This window comes from Corvus moneduloides, chromosome 5 (genome assembly GCF_009650955.1).
Source record: "Corvus moneduloides isolate bCorMon1 chromosome 5, bCorMon1.pri, whole genome shotgun sequence".
NCBI classification, from domain to species: Eukaryota; Metazoa; Chordata; class Aves; order Passeriformes; family Corvidae; genus Corvus; species Corvus moneduloides.
The window spans coordinates 1,537,242-1,553,091 of NC_045480.1; the positions used below are offsets into that span (position 1 = coordinate 1,537,242).

The 15,850-nt window shown below is 54.3% G+C and overlaps 1 protein-coding gene across 10 annotated transcripts in view; it reads right to left on the bottom strand.

Annotated features, from left to right (window-relative positions):
* Window positions 1-15,850, bottom strand: part of DYSF (dysferlin) — an 80,340-nt gene that overhangs the window by 44,988 nt on the left and 19,502 nt on the right. For all 10 annotated transcript variants that reach the window (XM_032108328.1, XM_032108326.1, XM_032108323.1 and 7 more), the window contains 13 exons: window positions 14,487-14,664; window positions 13,300-13,424; window positions 12,291-12,397; window positions 10,097-10,289; window positions 9,243-9,398; window positions 6,762-6,893; window positions 6,307-6,473; window positions 5,898-6,012; window positions 5,706-5,811; window positions 5,050-5,192; window positions 3,385-3,558; window positions 2,664-2,769; window positions 2,331-2,408 (listed from right to left, as the gene is read on the bottom strand). In XM_032108328.1, coding sequence (XP_031964219.1) covers window positions 2,331-2,408; window positions 2,664-2,769; window positions 3,385-3,558; window positions 5,050-5,192; window positions 5,706-5,811; window positions 5,898-6,012; window positions 6,307-6,473; window positions 6,762-6,893; window positions 9,243-9,398; window positions 10,097-10,289; window positions 12,291-12,397; window positions 13,300-13,424; window positions 14,487-14,664 — 1,780 coding nt within the window. The remainder of the gene's footprint in view (window positions 1-2,330; window positions 2,409-2,663; window positions 2,770-3,384; window positions 3,559-5,049; window positions 5,193-5,705; window positions 5,812-5,897; window positions 6,013-6,306; window positions 6,474-6,761; window positions 6,894-9,242; window positions 9,399-10,096; window positions 10,290-12,290; window positions 12,398-13,299; window positions 13,425-14,486; window positions 14,665-15,850) is intronic.

A 15,850-nucleotide genomic window follows, 5' to 3' on the forward strand; every position in this document is an offset into this window, starting at 1 on the left:
TACACATCCCTGGATTCAGATCCGAGGAACATCCCGCACATCCCTGGGAGATTTCCTGGGATCCAAAGGATGCAGATCCCATGTTTATCCCACAAACCCCCGGATGCAGCTCCCAGGAACACCCCAAATTCCTGGATTCAGATCCCAGGAAGATCCCACACTCCTGGATCCAGATCCCAGGATTACCCCACACATTCCCAGGTTCATATTCCAGGATTATCCCACACCCCCTGGGATTCAGATCCCAGGAACACCCCCCACACACCTGGACTGAGATTCCAGGATTATCCCACATATCCCTGCATTCAGACCCCAGGATTACCGCACATTTCTGGATGCGGATCCCAGGAAACCCCACATCCCAGGATTCAGACCCCAGGATTATCCCACACCCCCTGGAAGTGGGGCCAGCTGATCCCAGCAGCATTCCCCCTTTCCTCCCCTTTTCCAAGGAACTGGGGGATCTGGGGATGGATTCCCCCTCTATCCATGTGAACAATCCCGGGCCGCTCAGACATTCCCAACAATCCGCTCTGGGAAGAGCCTTTCCCACTTTTTTTCCAGCTGAATCCACTACAATAAACAAAAACCCCTGGATTTGGAGCTGCTTTTTCCCTCTCTTTTTTTTCCCCCATTTTTCCCTCCCTTCTCCTCCTTTTTTTTTTTCATGGAAGCCTCTCTAAAGCCCCTTTGTCGGGAACAGGGAATGTTTATTTTTCCAACGGCCGAGCCCCTTTAATGAACTCCTTTATTCCCGGCAGCGGGAATCACAATCCCACATTGTGGAACTCGTGTTGTCCTTGGCCGGGATTTTTCCAAAGGAAAACAATTCCGGACTCCCCTCCCAGGCCATGAGCTCACCTCACTCCCACCTCCTCATCCCAACAAGCAGCTTTTTGTGGGAATCCCGGGTGGGAGCAGGCACTGGGGGATTGTTTGGATGCTCCAGAGTGTTTATTCCCAAAAAATCCCATCATTCCAGCTACTAGGAGAAAGAGGATTCCTTCGGGATCACAGTCCAGCTGCTTCTCCAATTTTGGGATTGTCCGTGTGTCCCATCCAGGATCCATCATTCCCAGGATGTGTTGTTCCAAGCGGAGTTTAAATCCCAGAATTTGGAGGGAAATCCCACCCAAATCCCTCCCTAAGTTCCCATGGAAATCGAGCAGGGATAGCCGTGGAGGGATGTTGGATCTCTCCTGCCTGTGGACACTTTTCCCGGGATTTGGGACATTCCACGTTATCCCAGCTCTGATCCAGAGGCGGTGACATCCCCTTTTCCTGCTTTTCCAGCTCCGAAGCATTAATGAGATCACCTGGCTGGGATGACCCAGCCCCCAGGGATGAGGATGTGGGATTTTCCAGTTGCCGGGATAATTCCTGGCACTCCATCCCACCTCAGCCACATTCCAAAGGGATGTTCCACCTACATCCAATCATCCAAGCACCGCCAGCACCAAAATCCCATGGATAAAAGGATTTCTCCTATTCCCACTTATTTCCTATCCCAAAAAACCCCAGTGTGGGATGTCCCGACCACACCAGCACAATCCTGGGAATTTCAGAAATCCCTGGAGCTGTGCTGGGAATGGTTGGAGCAGCAGGACATGGAAAACTCCTCCCTCAAAGCCCAGCCCATTTTCCACCTGGAATCCCTTTCTTCCATGGAAATCCCCTTCCCAAGTCCCAGACCCCAGGGATTGCTGCCCTCCTGAGCTGGGAGAAGGGGAATGCTGAGGAATTCTGGAATCATGGAATACCAGAGTGGTTGGGAATGGAAGGGACCTTAGGGATCATCCAGACCCAACCCCATGGGCTGGAAACCTTCCCATGGATCAAATCCAATGAATTTCCTGAGGATGCTGGAGAAGAAGGGCCCAGACTGTGCCGAGATCCTGATTAAATCCTCTCACCCTCTGGAATTTTTCCTGAGTATATCCCATGGAAGTTTCTCCCTGTGCTCCATCATATCCAGCCTGGAGAAGGGAAGACTCCAGAGATTCCTTGGAGCTCATTCCAGAGCCTAAAGGGGCTCCAGGAGAGCTGCAGAGGGACTGGGGCCAAGGGCTGGAGGGCCAGGAGGCAGGGAATGGCTTCCCAGTGGGAAAGGGGAGCTTGGGCTGGGATGTTGGGAAGGAATTGCTGGCTGGGAGGGTGGGGAGGGGCTGGGCTGGAATTGCCAGAGCAGCTGGGGCTGCCCCTGGATCCCTGGGAATGTCCCAGGCCAGGTTGGGATGGACTTGGATCCAGCTGGGATAGTGAGAGGTGTCCCTGCCCATGGGATGATCCCTCTGCTCCTGGAATTCCTCCCGCTGCGGATCCGGACTCACCGGAGAAGCTGTCCTTGTCCATGGCTATCAGATCCCGCGCCTGGTACAGGTAGCAGCGCAGGTGGAATCTGTTCCCAGCTGCCGGAAAAATGGGAATCATGGAAAAGATGAGCCCAGGAATACTTTTCCATCAATCCCAGTCTCCCATGTGAGGGAATCCCAGCTTAATCCCCCCAGGATATCCCAAGCACTGATCCCAGAGCCTGTGGATGTTCCCATAAGCACCATCCTCCCCTCCACCCTTTTTCCAGGTTTCTTTTTCCACGTTTCTTTTTCCATCTTTTTCCAGGAAAAGGATGGGAAATGCCTTTCCAGCTCCCCTTGGATCCTTACAGTCAAAAATGCAGGAGATTGTGGGTCGGTTGACTCCGAAGCTGAGGGTGGACACGGATTTTCCGTTGGATTTTCCATCGTCGCTCTTGTCGTCTGTCACTCCCCCCTGCAAGGAAAACAACGGAAAGTCGGGAATGCCAGGATCACCTCCACAGCCGGGATTCCCCATTGGATGGGATCGTCCGGGGTGTCCAACAGGAGTCCGGGCTTCCAGCACTCCCCAGAATCCTAAAATTTAGGTTGGAAAACCTTTTGGAGATTCCTGAATCTTCCTAATTGCCCCACTGGCCTTGGAATATTTGTGGGAAAAGGAGTAATTTCCAAAGCTGAGAATTCCCACCCACGGATCCCAGGGGAAAAGGGGGAATAGGAACAATCCTGCTGGGAGCTTTGGGAGGCAGCTGGGATTCCCAGGATGGGAGCAGCTCATGGAAGACACCACAGAGCTGCTTTTATCCCGAAGGGATCAACACTGGATGGAAGCAGGGAAAAAGGGGAAAAAATCCAAACAGGAGGGGGAAAAATTCCATGAAAACACAGAATGGGAGCTTTGTGCTGCTTTGGCTCTCATGGAATCATTGGAAAAGCAGCAGATTGGGAAATCCAGAGCGTGGATGAAGTCAGGATAGCAGGGAACAAACAGGGATGGCGGGAAGCTTAAAATGAGCGGCCGATAATATTCCCAGGCGGAAATTTGGGAATGGGGGAAGCTGTTCCCTACCAGAGCCCCTTCCAAGGCGAAGACGGCGGCGGGGCCGGTGCGTTCCAGAGGCTCCATCCGGCGTCTCCAGCGGCGCCGGCGGAAGGAGTCGGAGCGGCGCTGCTGGAGGTGGAAGCGCCAGCCGAAGAGGGAAGCGTATTCCCAACCATCCCCATCCAGCTCCTCCTGCTTGTGCTGCCGGACAGGGATCACAGGGATCACGTTTTCCAGGATCCACCCAAAAGCTGGATTTAGGTTTTTCGGAATGCTGTCCCATCCCGGGTTTTTTCCCTGTGTTTTGCCCAGGTTGGACTCATGGAATGGAGTCATGGAATCATTGAGAGAATTATAGGAATATTTAGGTTGGGAAAGACCAAAAGGTCAGCGGGTTTAGGTTGGGAAAGGCCCTGGAGATCATCATGGAATTATGGAATGGTTTGGGATGGAAGGGATCTTAAGGATCATCCCATTCCATGAGCAGGGACACCTCCCACCATCCCAGCTGGATCCAAGCCCCAGTGTCCAGCCTGGCCTTGGACATTCGCAGGGATCCAGGGGCAGCCCCAGCTGCTCTGGCAATTCCAGCCCAGCCCCTCCCCACCCTCCCAGCCAGCAATTCCTTCCCAACATCCCAGCCCAAGCTCCCCTTTCCCACTGGGAAGCCATTCCCTGCCTCCTGGCCCTCCAGGCCTTGGCCCCAGTCCCTCTGCAGCTCTCCTGGAGCCCCTTTAGGCCCTGCAAGGGGCTCGCAGCTCTCCCTGCCTCCTTCCCTTCTCCAGGGCAACATTCCCAGCTCTCCCAGCCTGATCCAGAGCAGAGGGGCTCCAGAATGCTGGAATGGTTTGGGATGGAAGGGACCTTAAATCCCATCCCATTCCCAATCCATCCACGGGCAGGGACACCTCCCACTATCCCAGGTGGATCCAAGCCCCAGTGTCCAACCTGGCCTTGGACATTCCCAGGGATCCAGGAACTGGAGTCTCCCAATCCAACCATTAACCCTGCTGGATCCACCACTGGCAATTCAGCCCTTCACCAATCCCTGGGATGAATCCCACTTGGAATGGGATCTCTGAGCTGGGGCTGAGCAAGGCTGGGGTCAGATCCTGCCCAGGCCTGTGGAGCTCCAGCAGCTCCACTTCCCATCCCGCTTTTCCCTTTGCCATCATCCCGACCCCTCTCATGGCTCTGCCACCTCTGGAATTTCTCCCTGGATCATCCACCACAAGCCCGGGAAGGATTTTCCTCCCCAGCTCCTGGTGACACCCACACCCCTTTGAAAACAGAGTGCCAGGGGCTCCACGTGGCCACAATTATCCCGAAAAATTGCTGGGAAGGGAGACAAGTGGCCTTGGGAAGCAGCGGAGGTGGGGGAGGAGGGAGGGAGGATTCCGAGCATTCCCGGTCCAATGGCACCATCTAGAGGCAAGCGGGATATGGGCAGGCTGGGGCCATCGGCCCATTCCCATTTCCCACACTCCAGAACATTCCTGGATGTCCCCATCCCACCCCGCAGCCCAGTCAATCCCCCTGGAATATCCTCCACCCCTGGGAATGTGGAATTTTCCGTGGGAAACCGCAATGAACCTCCCCCCCCAGCTTCCAAGGAAAAGCAGATCCTGCCAAAACCCGGCACCCATCCGGAGGGACAGAGCCACATCCCGATCCGGTGTCACCTTTTCCCACCTTTCTCATGGCTTCCATGTGCTCCAGGTCGCACCGGCGGAGCCGCACCCAGCGCCGGCGCCGGTGGGTGTGGAACATCTTCTCCGCTGGCACCCAGGCCTTGGGCTTGCGCTCCGGCGGGATCGTGATCCCGTATTCCCAGCCTTGGGAAGGAGGGAATACCTGGTGGAGGTGGGAGAAGAGCCCCCCCCTCTATTGGCTCCCACCAGGAATTTCCAACAGTGAAGGTGTGGCCGAATCCCAACAACATTTCTTGGTTGGATTTCCGTCCTTATGGCACCACCCATCCCTCTGGAATGCCCAGGGATGGATCCGTGGTGTCCAAATCCCACCTTGGGGACTCTTCCCTGCCTCCCTCCAGCCATTCCAGACTCTGGGATCATCCTGGAGCTCTCCAGCCCAGTGTTTTCCATTTCTTTCCCACCAGGATCTTCCCAGATTATCCCAGCATGGCCTTTGGGAATTCCCGTCCCACAGCTCCAGGCTGAGCCAAGGGAAAAGGATCCTCCAGGAACTAACCCCATCTCCTGATCCAGATCCCACAGCCTGGGAATGTTCTCATCCACAGACCATGGAAGAAACCAGGATCCCAAAATTCCCGAATCCAGGATCCTAAAATTCCGGAATCCAGGATCCCAAAATTCCCTCCCTGGTACCTTTCTCATCCACAGCCCTGTTGAGATCCGTATCCCATTCCACGTCTTCCCACTTCCAGCCTGGAGGACACTCAATCTCATCCTTGGGCAGGACCTTCTCCCCATTCTGTGGGACACAGGGAAGTTTCACCCACTCCTTAAATTTCCCCTGGGATTCCAGCCTGGCTCCCAGAATTCCCAGTTTTCCCTCACCACATCCGTGTAGGAATCGGTCATGTGGATCCACTGCCCTCCGGGAAGCCGGACTTGGTTCTCAAACACCTCCTCCACAAAGCTCAGGTGTCCGGCATCCACGTCGTGCAACAACCTGAATCCCGGGAATACCCAAAATTTGGGATTCCTCATCCTACCTTCCTCTTTTGCCACCCTCAGCGCTCCCAAATTTCTCCCACCCCTCCAAGCAAAGTTTTCCCTCAGGAAAAACCCAAACCAGGATGAAAATCCCACCCCAAAGCTCCTCAGTTTTGGAGCATCCCAAGATTTGGATGAGGGGGAATCACATCCTTGGGCACAGATGAGGAACCCCAGGGGCATCCCAGATTTTTCCAATGGATTTTGGGATCCCCAGGACACCCATTCCCAGCAGAAAAGCCCCACTCACGTCTTTTCCGGGCAGATGAACCAGTCCCCAGCCCAGGTCCATCCCGCAGAAGGCCGGAAGCTGTCCTTGGGCAGCTTGATCCGGCCGGTGACATCGGAATATTTGGGATAGGTCAGGCCGGTGGTGCCCCAGTTCCCCACCAGCGCCAGTTTGGTTTGGTTCTCATACTGGGAGAGCCAAAAAAAAAAAGATGGATTTAGGGTTGGAATACCAGAATTCCATGAATAATCCCTGCAGAGGGACAGACCTCCCGGGAAAAGCCCAACCCATTCCATGGCATCCTGATTTTCCCATTGTGAGGGATAACGCAACTTCACGGCTCATTCCCAACTTTGCCCTCAGCATTCCAGGCTGAGCTGGTGATCCTCCTCCCCACGGTTTTAGGGAATGATGAGATTTTAGGTCCAGCCCACCCCATTTTCCCGCCAGGATGGGGATTCTTTGGGAATGCTCACGGTTTCGGCGAAGACGGAGAGTTTTCCCTCGGCAAATTGGTTGAATTCCTTCTCATCCACAGCCAATCCGAACCAGAGGCGCACCCGGACCTGCGCCGGGATCCGTGGTCCCATTCCATCCTCCTGCGGGTACTGCCAAGGAAAAGGTCCCCAGGAGGGGATTAATGGGAATTCTCAGGATGGGAGGCTGGAAGAGCGGGAATGAAGGATCCCTGGATGGGGAAGGCGGGACATGGAGCAGTTGGGACAATGTTGACAGCAGGTGGAGCTCTTTGGGATCATGGAATTGAGGTTGAGAAAGACCTTCAGGATCATCCCAATGGCACCATCAAGATCCCAGCTGACCTTGAGGAGCTTCAAAATTCCAGGGTGATGGACAGGATCAGGGATAGGGTCAGGGACAAGATGAGGGACATGGGCAAGGACAGGGACAAGGACAAGAACAAGGACAAGATCAGGGACAAGCTCAGGGACAGGGACATGGACAAGGACATGGACAAGCTCAGGGACAGGGACAAGGACATGGAAAAGGACATGGACAAGGACAGGGACAAGGTCAGAGACAAGGACAGGGGCAGGGACAAGGAAAAGGACAGGGCCGTGGACATAGGGATAAGGACAGGGACAAGCTTAGGGATAATGTCGGGGACAGGGACAAGGTCAGGAACAGGGAAAAAGACATGGACAAGGATAAACTCAGGGACAAGGACAAGGACATGGAGAGGAACAAGGACACGGACAAGCTCAGGGACAGGGATAAGGACAGGGACATGGAAAAGGACATGGAAAAGGACATGGAGAGGAACAAGGACACGGACAAGGCCAGGGACAAGTTCAGGGACAGGGACAAGCTCAGGGACATGGACAGGGACAAGGTCAGGGACAAGGACATGAACAGGGACAAGGACAAGGTCAGGGCCAAGGACAGGGACATGGAAAAGGACAAGGACATGGACATGAAAAAGGACATGGAAAAGGACAAGGACACGGCCAGGGACAAGTTCAGGGACAAGGACATGGAAAAGGACATGGAGAGGGTCAGGAACAGGGACAAGGTCAGGGATATGGACAGGGACATGGACAAGGACAAGGACATGGAAAAGGACATGGAAAAGGACAAGGACACGGCCAGGGACAAGGACATGGAAAAGGACATGGACATGGACAAGGCCAGGGATAAGGACAGGGACATGGACAAGGACAAGGACAAGGACATGGAAAAGGACATGGAGAGGGACAAGGAGATGGAAAAGGACAGGGACATGGACAGGGTCATGGACAAGGCCAGGGACAAGGTCAGGGACAAGGACATGGACAAGGACAAGGACATGGAAAAGGACATGGAGAGGGACAAGGACACGGACAAGGCCAGGGACAAGTTCAGGGACAAGGACATGGAAAAGGACAGGGACATGGAGAAGGTCAGAGACAAGGACATGGACAGGAACAAGGACCTGGACAAGGACAGGAACAAGGACATGGCCAGGGACAAGGTCCAGGAACAGGGAAAAGGACACGGACAAGGACAGGGACAAGGTCAGGGGCAGGGACATGGACAGGAACAAGGACAGAGACAAGGTCAGGGTCAGGGACACCCTCCAGGGTCGACTCCAAACCCAACTCACACACTCAGGAAAAATGGGAATAATCTCCAGGAATTTTTTTCCTCACTGCCCTTTTCCCTCTCTCCCAGCCGCTTTTTCCTACTCTGAGAGCTGCTGGGTTTCCATCCCAAAATCACAGATAAGGAAAAATCCCGATGGAGAGATTTGAGTTCATTTTTGGTGCTGGCTGGGTTTGGGAATTGGGATTTTATTCCATTTATTTTATTTCATTTCCCCTTTTTTTTTTTTTTTTTTTTGGAGCTTATTCTGTGTTGATTTTCTGCTCCCGGTATTTTCCGGACATGAAATATCCTTGGAGATGGGAGAAGCTTGGGAAGTGCCTGGGAGAGGAGGCAGCAGCTGAAATTTCCTGGAGCGGCAGAGGGTTGGGAATTTGAAAAATATAAAAAACATTAAAAATAAAATGGATTTTCCTAAAAAAAGCACAATCTTGGATAAATATTCCCTGCCCTGGAATTGCAGGATAGAGGGAGATATCCAGGGAATCTGCTGCAGATCCGTGGAAGAGGAGCTGGACCCCACCAGAAGCACAGCCAGGAATTTTTCCTGCAATTTCAACAGGCTGGAATTCCCAGAGAAGCTTTGGCTGCTCCTGGATCCCTGAAAGTGCCCAAGGCCAGGTTGGATGGACTTGGATCCACCTGGGATAGCAGAAGCTGCCCATGGATGGGGTGGAATTGTTGGGATTTACGATCTCTCCCAACCCAAACCTTTCCATGATTCCATGAAACCGGGGCTGAGCGTTGTGTTGGGATTTGAGGTATCCTTGCTGGATTTTCCGTCTTTTTTATTATTTGTAGTGGAAAAACTGCTTGGAAAAAATCAAGATTCCACCTGGACACTCTTCCAAAGGTACCTTGAGGAAGATGGTCTGCAGCTTCCCGCAGTTCCGGCCGCAGCAGTTGGAGATGTTCCGGGAATACAGCACCTGGTGGGCTGGGACGCGGGCGAAGGCCACGCGTTTGTCCCCCTGGAGCATCCAGATGACGATGTCCGGGAGGCTGTTCTGGGGCTGGAAAACACAAATCCACAGGGTCCCACTAGGAAGGACAGCCTGGAATGGGATCATGGGATCCTGGAATGGTTTGAGGTGGGAGGGATCTTAAATCCCATCCCGTTCCATTGACAGGGACACCTTCTGCTATCCCAGCTGGATCCAAGTTCATCCCAGCCTGGCCTGGGACATTCCCAGGGATCCAGGGGCAGCCCCAGCTGCTCTGGCAATTCCAGCCCAGCCCCTCCCCACCCTCCCAGCCAGCAATTCCTTCCCAACATCCCAGCCCAAGCTCCCCTTTCCCACTGGGAAGCCATTCCCTGCCTCCTGGCCCTCCAGCCCTTGGCCCCAGTCCCTCTGCAGCTCTCCTGGAGCCCCTTTAGGCCCTGCAAGGGGCTCGCAGCTCTCCCTGCCTCCTTCCCTTCTCCAGGGCAACATTCCCAGCTCTCCCAGCCTGATCCAGAGCAGAGGGGCAGAATTCCCCCTTTTCCTGCTGTGGGATCAGCCTGGGACATGTGGAGCTTCCCACCCACCAACATTCCAAGTCCTTCTCCAGGGCTGCTCCCAATCCATGAGTTGGCCCCAACTCATCCATGAGCAAGACCAACCTCAACCATCGGAACCAAACCTGGGGGAAGTCATGGATTTGGGAGCCAGGATGGAGCACCACCCCTGCTTCCCACCAAAACCACGATGGGAAAACCGGGAAGAGTTACCTCCTCCGCCATGGCCCGGAGCCGGCACAGCCAATCCTCCGCCTGATCCAGGATCTGGGAAAGGCTGGAATTCTCGTGCTTGAGCCTCAGGGCCACCTTCAGGATCTGCTCCAGGTGGGTGCTCCGGAAGCGGAACAGGTTCTGATCCAGGTGGGTGCTGGACGCCTTCCCCAGGACGTCGGGAAGCTTCAGGCTGCAGGGATGGGCGGAAATCAGGGATTGGGTTGGATTGGGATGGACCTTGAAGGTCATTAACCATCATTAAGGGTCATTAATTATCATTAATGGTCATTAGTGATCATTAATGGTCACTAATCATCATTGATGGTCATTAATAGTCATTAAAGGTCATCAATGATCACCAATCATCATTAATGGTCATTAATGGTCATTAAACGTCATTAATGGTCATTAATGGTCACCGATCATCATTGATGGCCGCTGATCATCATTAATGGTCACTAATCATCATTAATGGTCATTAATGGTCATTAATCCATCCCAAATCCACCCCCAACAGCTCATCCAGGGTCTTGTGGGATTTTCCTGCCTTTTTGAAAGGGTTTTTCCATACTTCCAGTGAGTTTCCAAGGAACTGAGGAGCCACCAAAGACATTTGGGAACAGGAAGACCAAAAGAGCTTCAAACCACAGCCGGAATTCCCCCTGGAATCAGGATGGGAACGAGCCACACCCACATTTTAATATCCATTGATCCAAGCTCCTGGAAAAATGGATCAGGTGCCAAACTGGGAGGTTTTCCTGTAAAATTCAAGGATTTATGGATCCGCTGCTATAAATGAACTTCCTGCTCCCGGCTCCCGAGCCGCAAATCAGGATTTCCTCCGGAAAAAATAGATGGACACAAAGATAAATTTATTTTTAGGCCATGGAGAGGTTTGGAAGGAGATTGTTGAGGAGGCAACATTCCCACCTCAGGATTTGGGATTGGGATCTGTAAATCCCGTTTTCATTGTGGGTAAATTGGGAGAACATGGAATCATGGAATGGTTTGGGTGGGAAGGGATCTTAAATCCCACCCAGTTCCACACAAGGACACCTCCCACTATCCCAGATTGCTCCAAGCCCTGTCCAGCCTGGCCTTGGACAATTCCAGGGATGAGGATTTGGAGTGAGGGGGAAAGAGGAGGGAAAAGGTGGGAAAAGAGGGAAAGGGAGAAAGGGTAAAAGGAGGGAAAGGGAGGAGGAAAGGGGAAAAAAGAAAAAAAGGGGGAAAGGGGGAAAAAGGAAAACAAGGGAAAAGGGAAAGAAAGGAGGAAAGGGGGGAAAGGGGAAAGGAGAAAAAAACAGAAAAAAGGAAAAAAGGGGGGAAAAAGGAGAGAAGAGACAAAAAAGGGGAAAAGGGGGAAAGGGAATAAAAGGAGAAAAAAGAGGGAAAAGGAAAAAATTGGGAAAAGGGGAAAAATAAAAAAAAAGGGAAAGGGGGAGAAAAGGAAAAAGATAAAAAGGCAGAAAGAGGGAGGAAAAGGGGGGAAAAGAGGGAGAAAGGGGAAAAAAGAGGAATCAGAAAATAGAAAAGAAGAAAAAAGGAGGGGAAAGAACAAAAAAGGAAAAAAGGGAAGAGGGGGGAAAGGGGGAAAAAGGAAAGGAAAAAGGAGGGGAAAAAAGGAGGGGGGAAAAGGAGGGGGGAAAAGGAGGGGGGAAAAGGAGGGGGGAAAAGGAGGGGGGAAAAGGAGGGGGAAAAAGGAGGGGGAAAAAGGAGGGGGAAAAAGGAGGGGGAAAAAGGAGGGGGAAAAAGGAGGGGGAAAAAGGAGGGGGAAAAAGGAGGGGGAAAAAGGAGGGGGAAAAAGGAGGGGGAAAAGGAGGGGGAAAAAGGAGGGGGAAAAAGGAGGGGGAAAAAGGAGGGGGAAAAAGGAGGGGGAAAAAGGAGGGGGAAAAAGGAGGGGGAAAAAGGAGGGGGAAAAAGGAGGGGGAAAAAGGAGGGGGAAAAAGGAGGGGGAAAAAGGAGGGGGAAAAAGGAGGGGGAAAAAGGAGGGGGAAAAAGGAGGGGGAAAAAGGAGGGGGAAAAAGGAGGGGGAAAAAGGAGGGGGAAAAAGGAGGGGAAATGGGAAAAGGGGGGAAAAGGGGAAGAAAAGGGGGGGAAAAGTAGGGAGAAGAGGGGCAGAAGCTGTGGTCCCTTCCAAGATCAAGAAAAAACATCAGGAAAGGTCTCCCATCCCGAATTCCCGAAGTACCTGCAATCAGCGATGACATCATCAAGCAGTTGGGATCCCAGAGCCTCCAGCTCCATCGGGGAGCGGTTGGATTTCAGGGCCACCTGGACCTTCTCCAGGTTTGCTTCCTGCAGGAAAGGTGGGGATCAGGAGCTGCGGAATCCCCGGAATCCTACTCCTTTCAAGGACATTCCCAGCAAGGGGTTGGGGAAGAAGTTGGATCAGAGATTCCACTCGGAGTCCCACCAGGGATCTGCATCCCAATGTTTGGAGCTCCAGGGGAACCAACAGGGAAATCCAGCAGGAAATCCCAGAAGTTGCTTTGGAGCTGAAGGAGCTGAAGGACTGGCCCTGGATCCCTGGAAGTGTCCGAGGCCAGGTTGGACACTGGGGCTTGGAGCAATCTGGGATCTGCTGGGATGGTGGGAGGTGTCCCTGCACATGGAATGGGATGGGATTTAAGGTCCTTTCCAAGCCAAAGCATTCCAGGGTTCTGGAGCCCCTCTGCTCTGGAGGCAGCTGGGAGAGCTGGGAATGTTGCCCTGGAGAAGGGAAGGAGCCAGGGAGAGCTGCGAGCCCCTTGCAGGGCCTAAAGGGGCTCCAGGAGAGCTGCAGAGGGACTGGGGCCAAGGCCTGGAGGGCCAGGAGGCAGGGAATGGCTTCCCAGTGGGAAAGGGGAGCTTGGGCTGGGATGTTGGGAAGGAATTGCTGGCTGGGAGGGTGGGGAGGGGCTGGGCTGGAATTGCCAGAGCAGCTGGGGCTGCCCCTGGATCCCTGGGAATGTCCAAGGCCAGGCTGGACACTGGGGCTTGGATCCAGCTGGGATGGTGGGAAGTGTCCCTGCCCATGGAACAGGATGGGAATGGGATGGGATTTAAAGCCCCTTCCCACCTCAAACCATTCCATGATCCCATAATTCCGTGAAGCTCCTGATCCAGTGGGTTCACGGCTCTGCGTGGCCGGTCGCTCTCCAGGCTGGAGGTGCCCTCTGTGCCCTCCCAGTGTCCCCAGGATGCCGCCGGTCACTCACCAAGCGCTCGGCCCCGTGCAGCAGGAGGTTCTGGGCGTCCGTGCGGGAGCTGATGTCCTCCCAGTACGAGGACAGCACCACCACCGGCTTCACGTTCCCCCAGGGCAGGTAATAATAGTGACAACCTGGGGACAGTGCAGGGTCACCTCGGGATGTTGGGATAATGGGATTCACCCCTTGGGAGCAGGGATGAAGGGGGAAGAGTGGCATCGGGATGGGAATTCGCCTTGGGAAGTCCTTTGGAACCAAATGGGAATGGTGTTTCCCAGATCCGTGGGATCCCACCAAGAACCAATGGGATTTGACTCCACGGCTCTGGAAGTGAGACCAGAAACCACCTCAACATTCCTGGCGGGATGAGGATGGGAGCCAGGGAAAGGCCAGGGAAAGGCCAGGGAAAGGCCAGGGAAAGGCCAGGGAAAGGTGTTCCCAAAAACCTCCTCATGGAGCTGAGAGAAATCCCGGCTTCCCTGCTCCTCCCCAGACAATTCCCTGTGGCTGAGGTGGGAAAACTTTCTGGAGTTGTCTGGTCCAAGCAGGGAAACCTTCAGCAGGATCACCTGGACACAACCTCTGGATTCCCCATGATCCCTGGAAGTGCCCAAGGCCAGGCTGGATGGGGCTTGGAGCAACCTGGGATAGTGGGAGGTGTCCCTGCCCGTGGATGGATTGGGAATGGGATGGGATTTAAGGTCCCTTCCATCCCAAACCTTTCCAAGATTCTGGAGCCCCTCTGCTCTGGATCAGGCTGGGAGAGCTGGGAATGTTGCCCTGGAGAAGGGAAGGAGCCAGGGAGAGCTGCGAGCCCCTTGCAGGGCCTAAAGGGGCTCCAGGAGAGCTGCAGAGGGACTGGGGCCAAGGGCTGGAGGGCCAGGAGGCAGGGAATGGCTTCCCAGTGGGAAAGGGGAGCTTGGGCTGGGATGTTGGGAAGGAATTGCTGGCTGGGAGGGTGGGGAGGGGCTGGGCTGGAATTGCCAGAGCAGCTGGGGCTGCCCCTGGATCCCTGGGAATGTCCCAGGCCAGGTTGGAGCACCTTGGGACAGTGGGAGGTGTCCCTGCCCATGGATGGGGTGGGACTGGATGGGATTTAAGGTCCCTCCCAACCCAACCCCTTCCATAATTCCAGGATTCTCTCCCAGCAGCTGCGTTTGGATCATCCCAAAGGATGGAACCCACGCCGCGCTCACCATCAAAGACAGCCCGGCTGTACTGGGTGGTGGAGGCCAGGGGCAGGCAGGTGGTGTCGAACTTGTTCCCGTAATTCCCGATGGATACCTCGAACTGGATGGCTCCGTCCACGCCCTGGAGCATCGTAGCCGAGTAGAAGGCGGCAAAGAGGGAATATTTCCTTCGGCGCAGGTATTTCTGGGATACGGATGGGAATTGGATATGGAGGAGATGCCAGCAATGATCTCCAGGAGGTTGAGCCAGAAGGGGATTGAGGGCAAATCCTGAGGGAGCTGGGAATGGGGTGGAGAACCAGGAAAAGCTGAGGGAGCTGGGAAAGGGAGAAAAGGTGGATCCAGAGGGACTTTGTGGCTCTGCACAACTCCCTGACAGGTTGGAGCCAGGTGGGATTTGGGATCTGCTCCCGGGGAATAACAGGAAAAGAGGGAACGGCCTCCAGCGCTGCCAGGGGAGGCTCGGGTTGGACATCAGCAGGAATTTCCTCATGGAAAAGGCGCTCAGGCCTTGGAAGTGCCCAGGGAGCTTTGGAGTGCCCATCCCTGGAGGCGTCCAAGGAACTCCTGGATGTGTCCCTCAGTGCCAAGGTGGGGATCGGGCACAGCTTGGACTCGCTGATCCTGGAGGATTTTCCAACCTCAGTGATCCCAGGATTTGGGGATTCCATGACCCCTCACTGCCCTGGCACAAACACCTCAGTGATCGCTCCCAAATGGGAATTTTATTGGAAGGGGAATAACAAAAGTTGCAGCACAGGAATTTTGGGGGAATTTTAGGAAAAGCTGACAGAAGAGAAGGCTGCAATTTCTCATGGAAAAGGAGCCAAAGCAGGAAATCTGGGAGAGCCGGAATGGAGGGAAATCTCCCATGGGAGACCTTGGAGACCCTTGCAGGGCCTAAAGGGGCTCCAGGAGAGCTGCAGAGGGACTGGGGCCAAGGGCTGGAGGGCCAGGAGGCAGGGAATGGCTTCCCAGTGGGAAAGGGGAGCTTGGGCTGGGATGTTGGGAAGGAATTGCTGGCTGGGAGGGTGGGGAGGGGCTGGGCTGGAATTGCCAGAGCAGCTGGGGCTGCCCCTGGATCCCTGGGAATGTCCAAGGCCAGGCTGGACACTGGGGCTTGGAGCCACCTGGGACAGTGGGAGGTGTCCCCGCCCATGGATTGGGATGAGTTTTAAGGTCCATTCCCACCCAAACCATTCCACGATCCCACAATTCCATGCTCACCATTACCAGCTCGGACACTTTGGGATGGAAATCCAGCAGGAACCCCCTCCAGGAGCTCACAGACCACAGGACACCCCCCACCCACGGCCAACATCCCTTCCATAGCGTCCCATGTGCCAATCCCAGAGATTTTCCAGAAATCC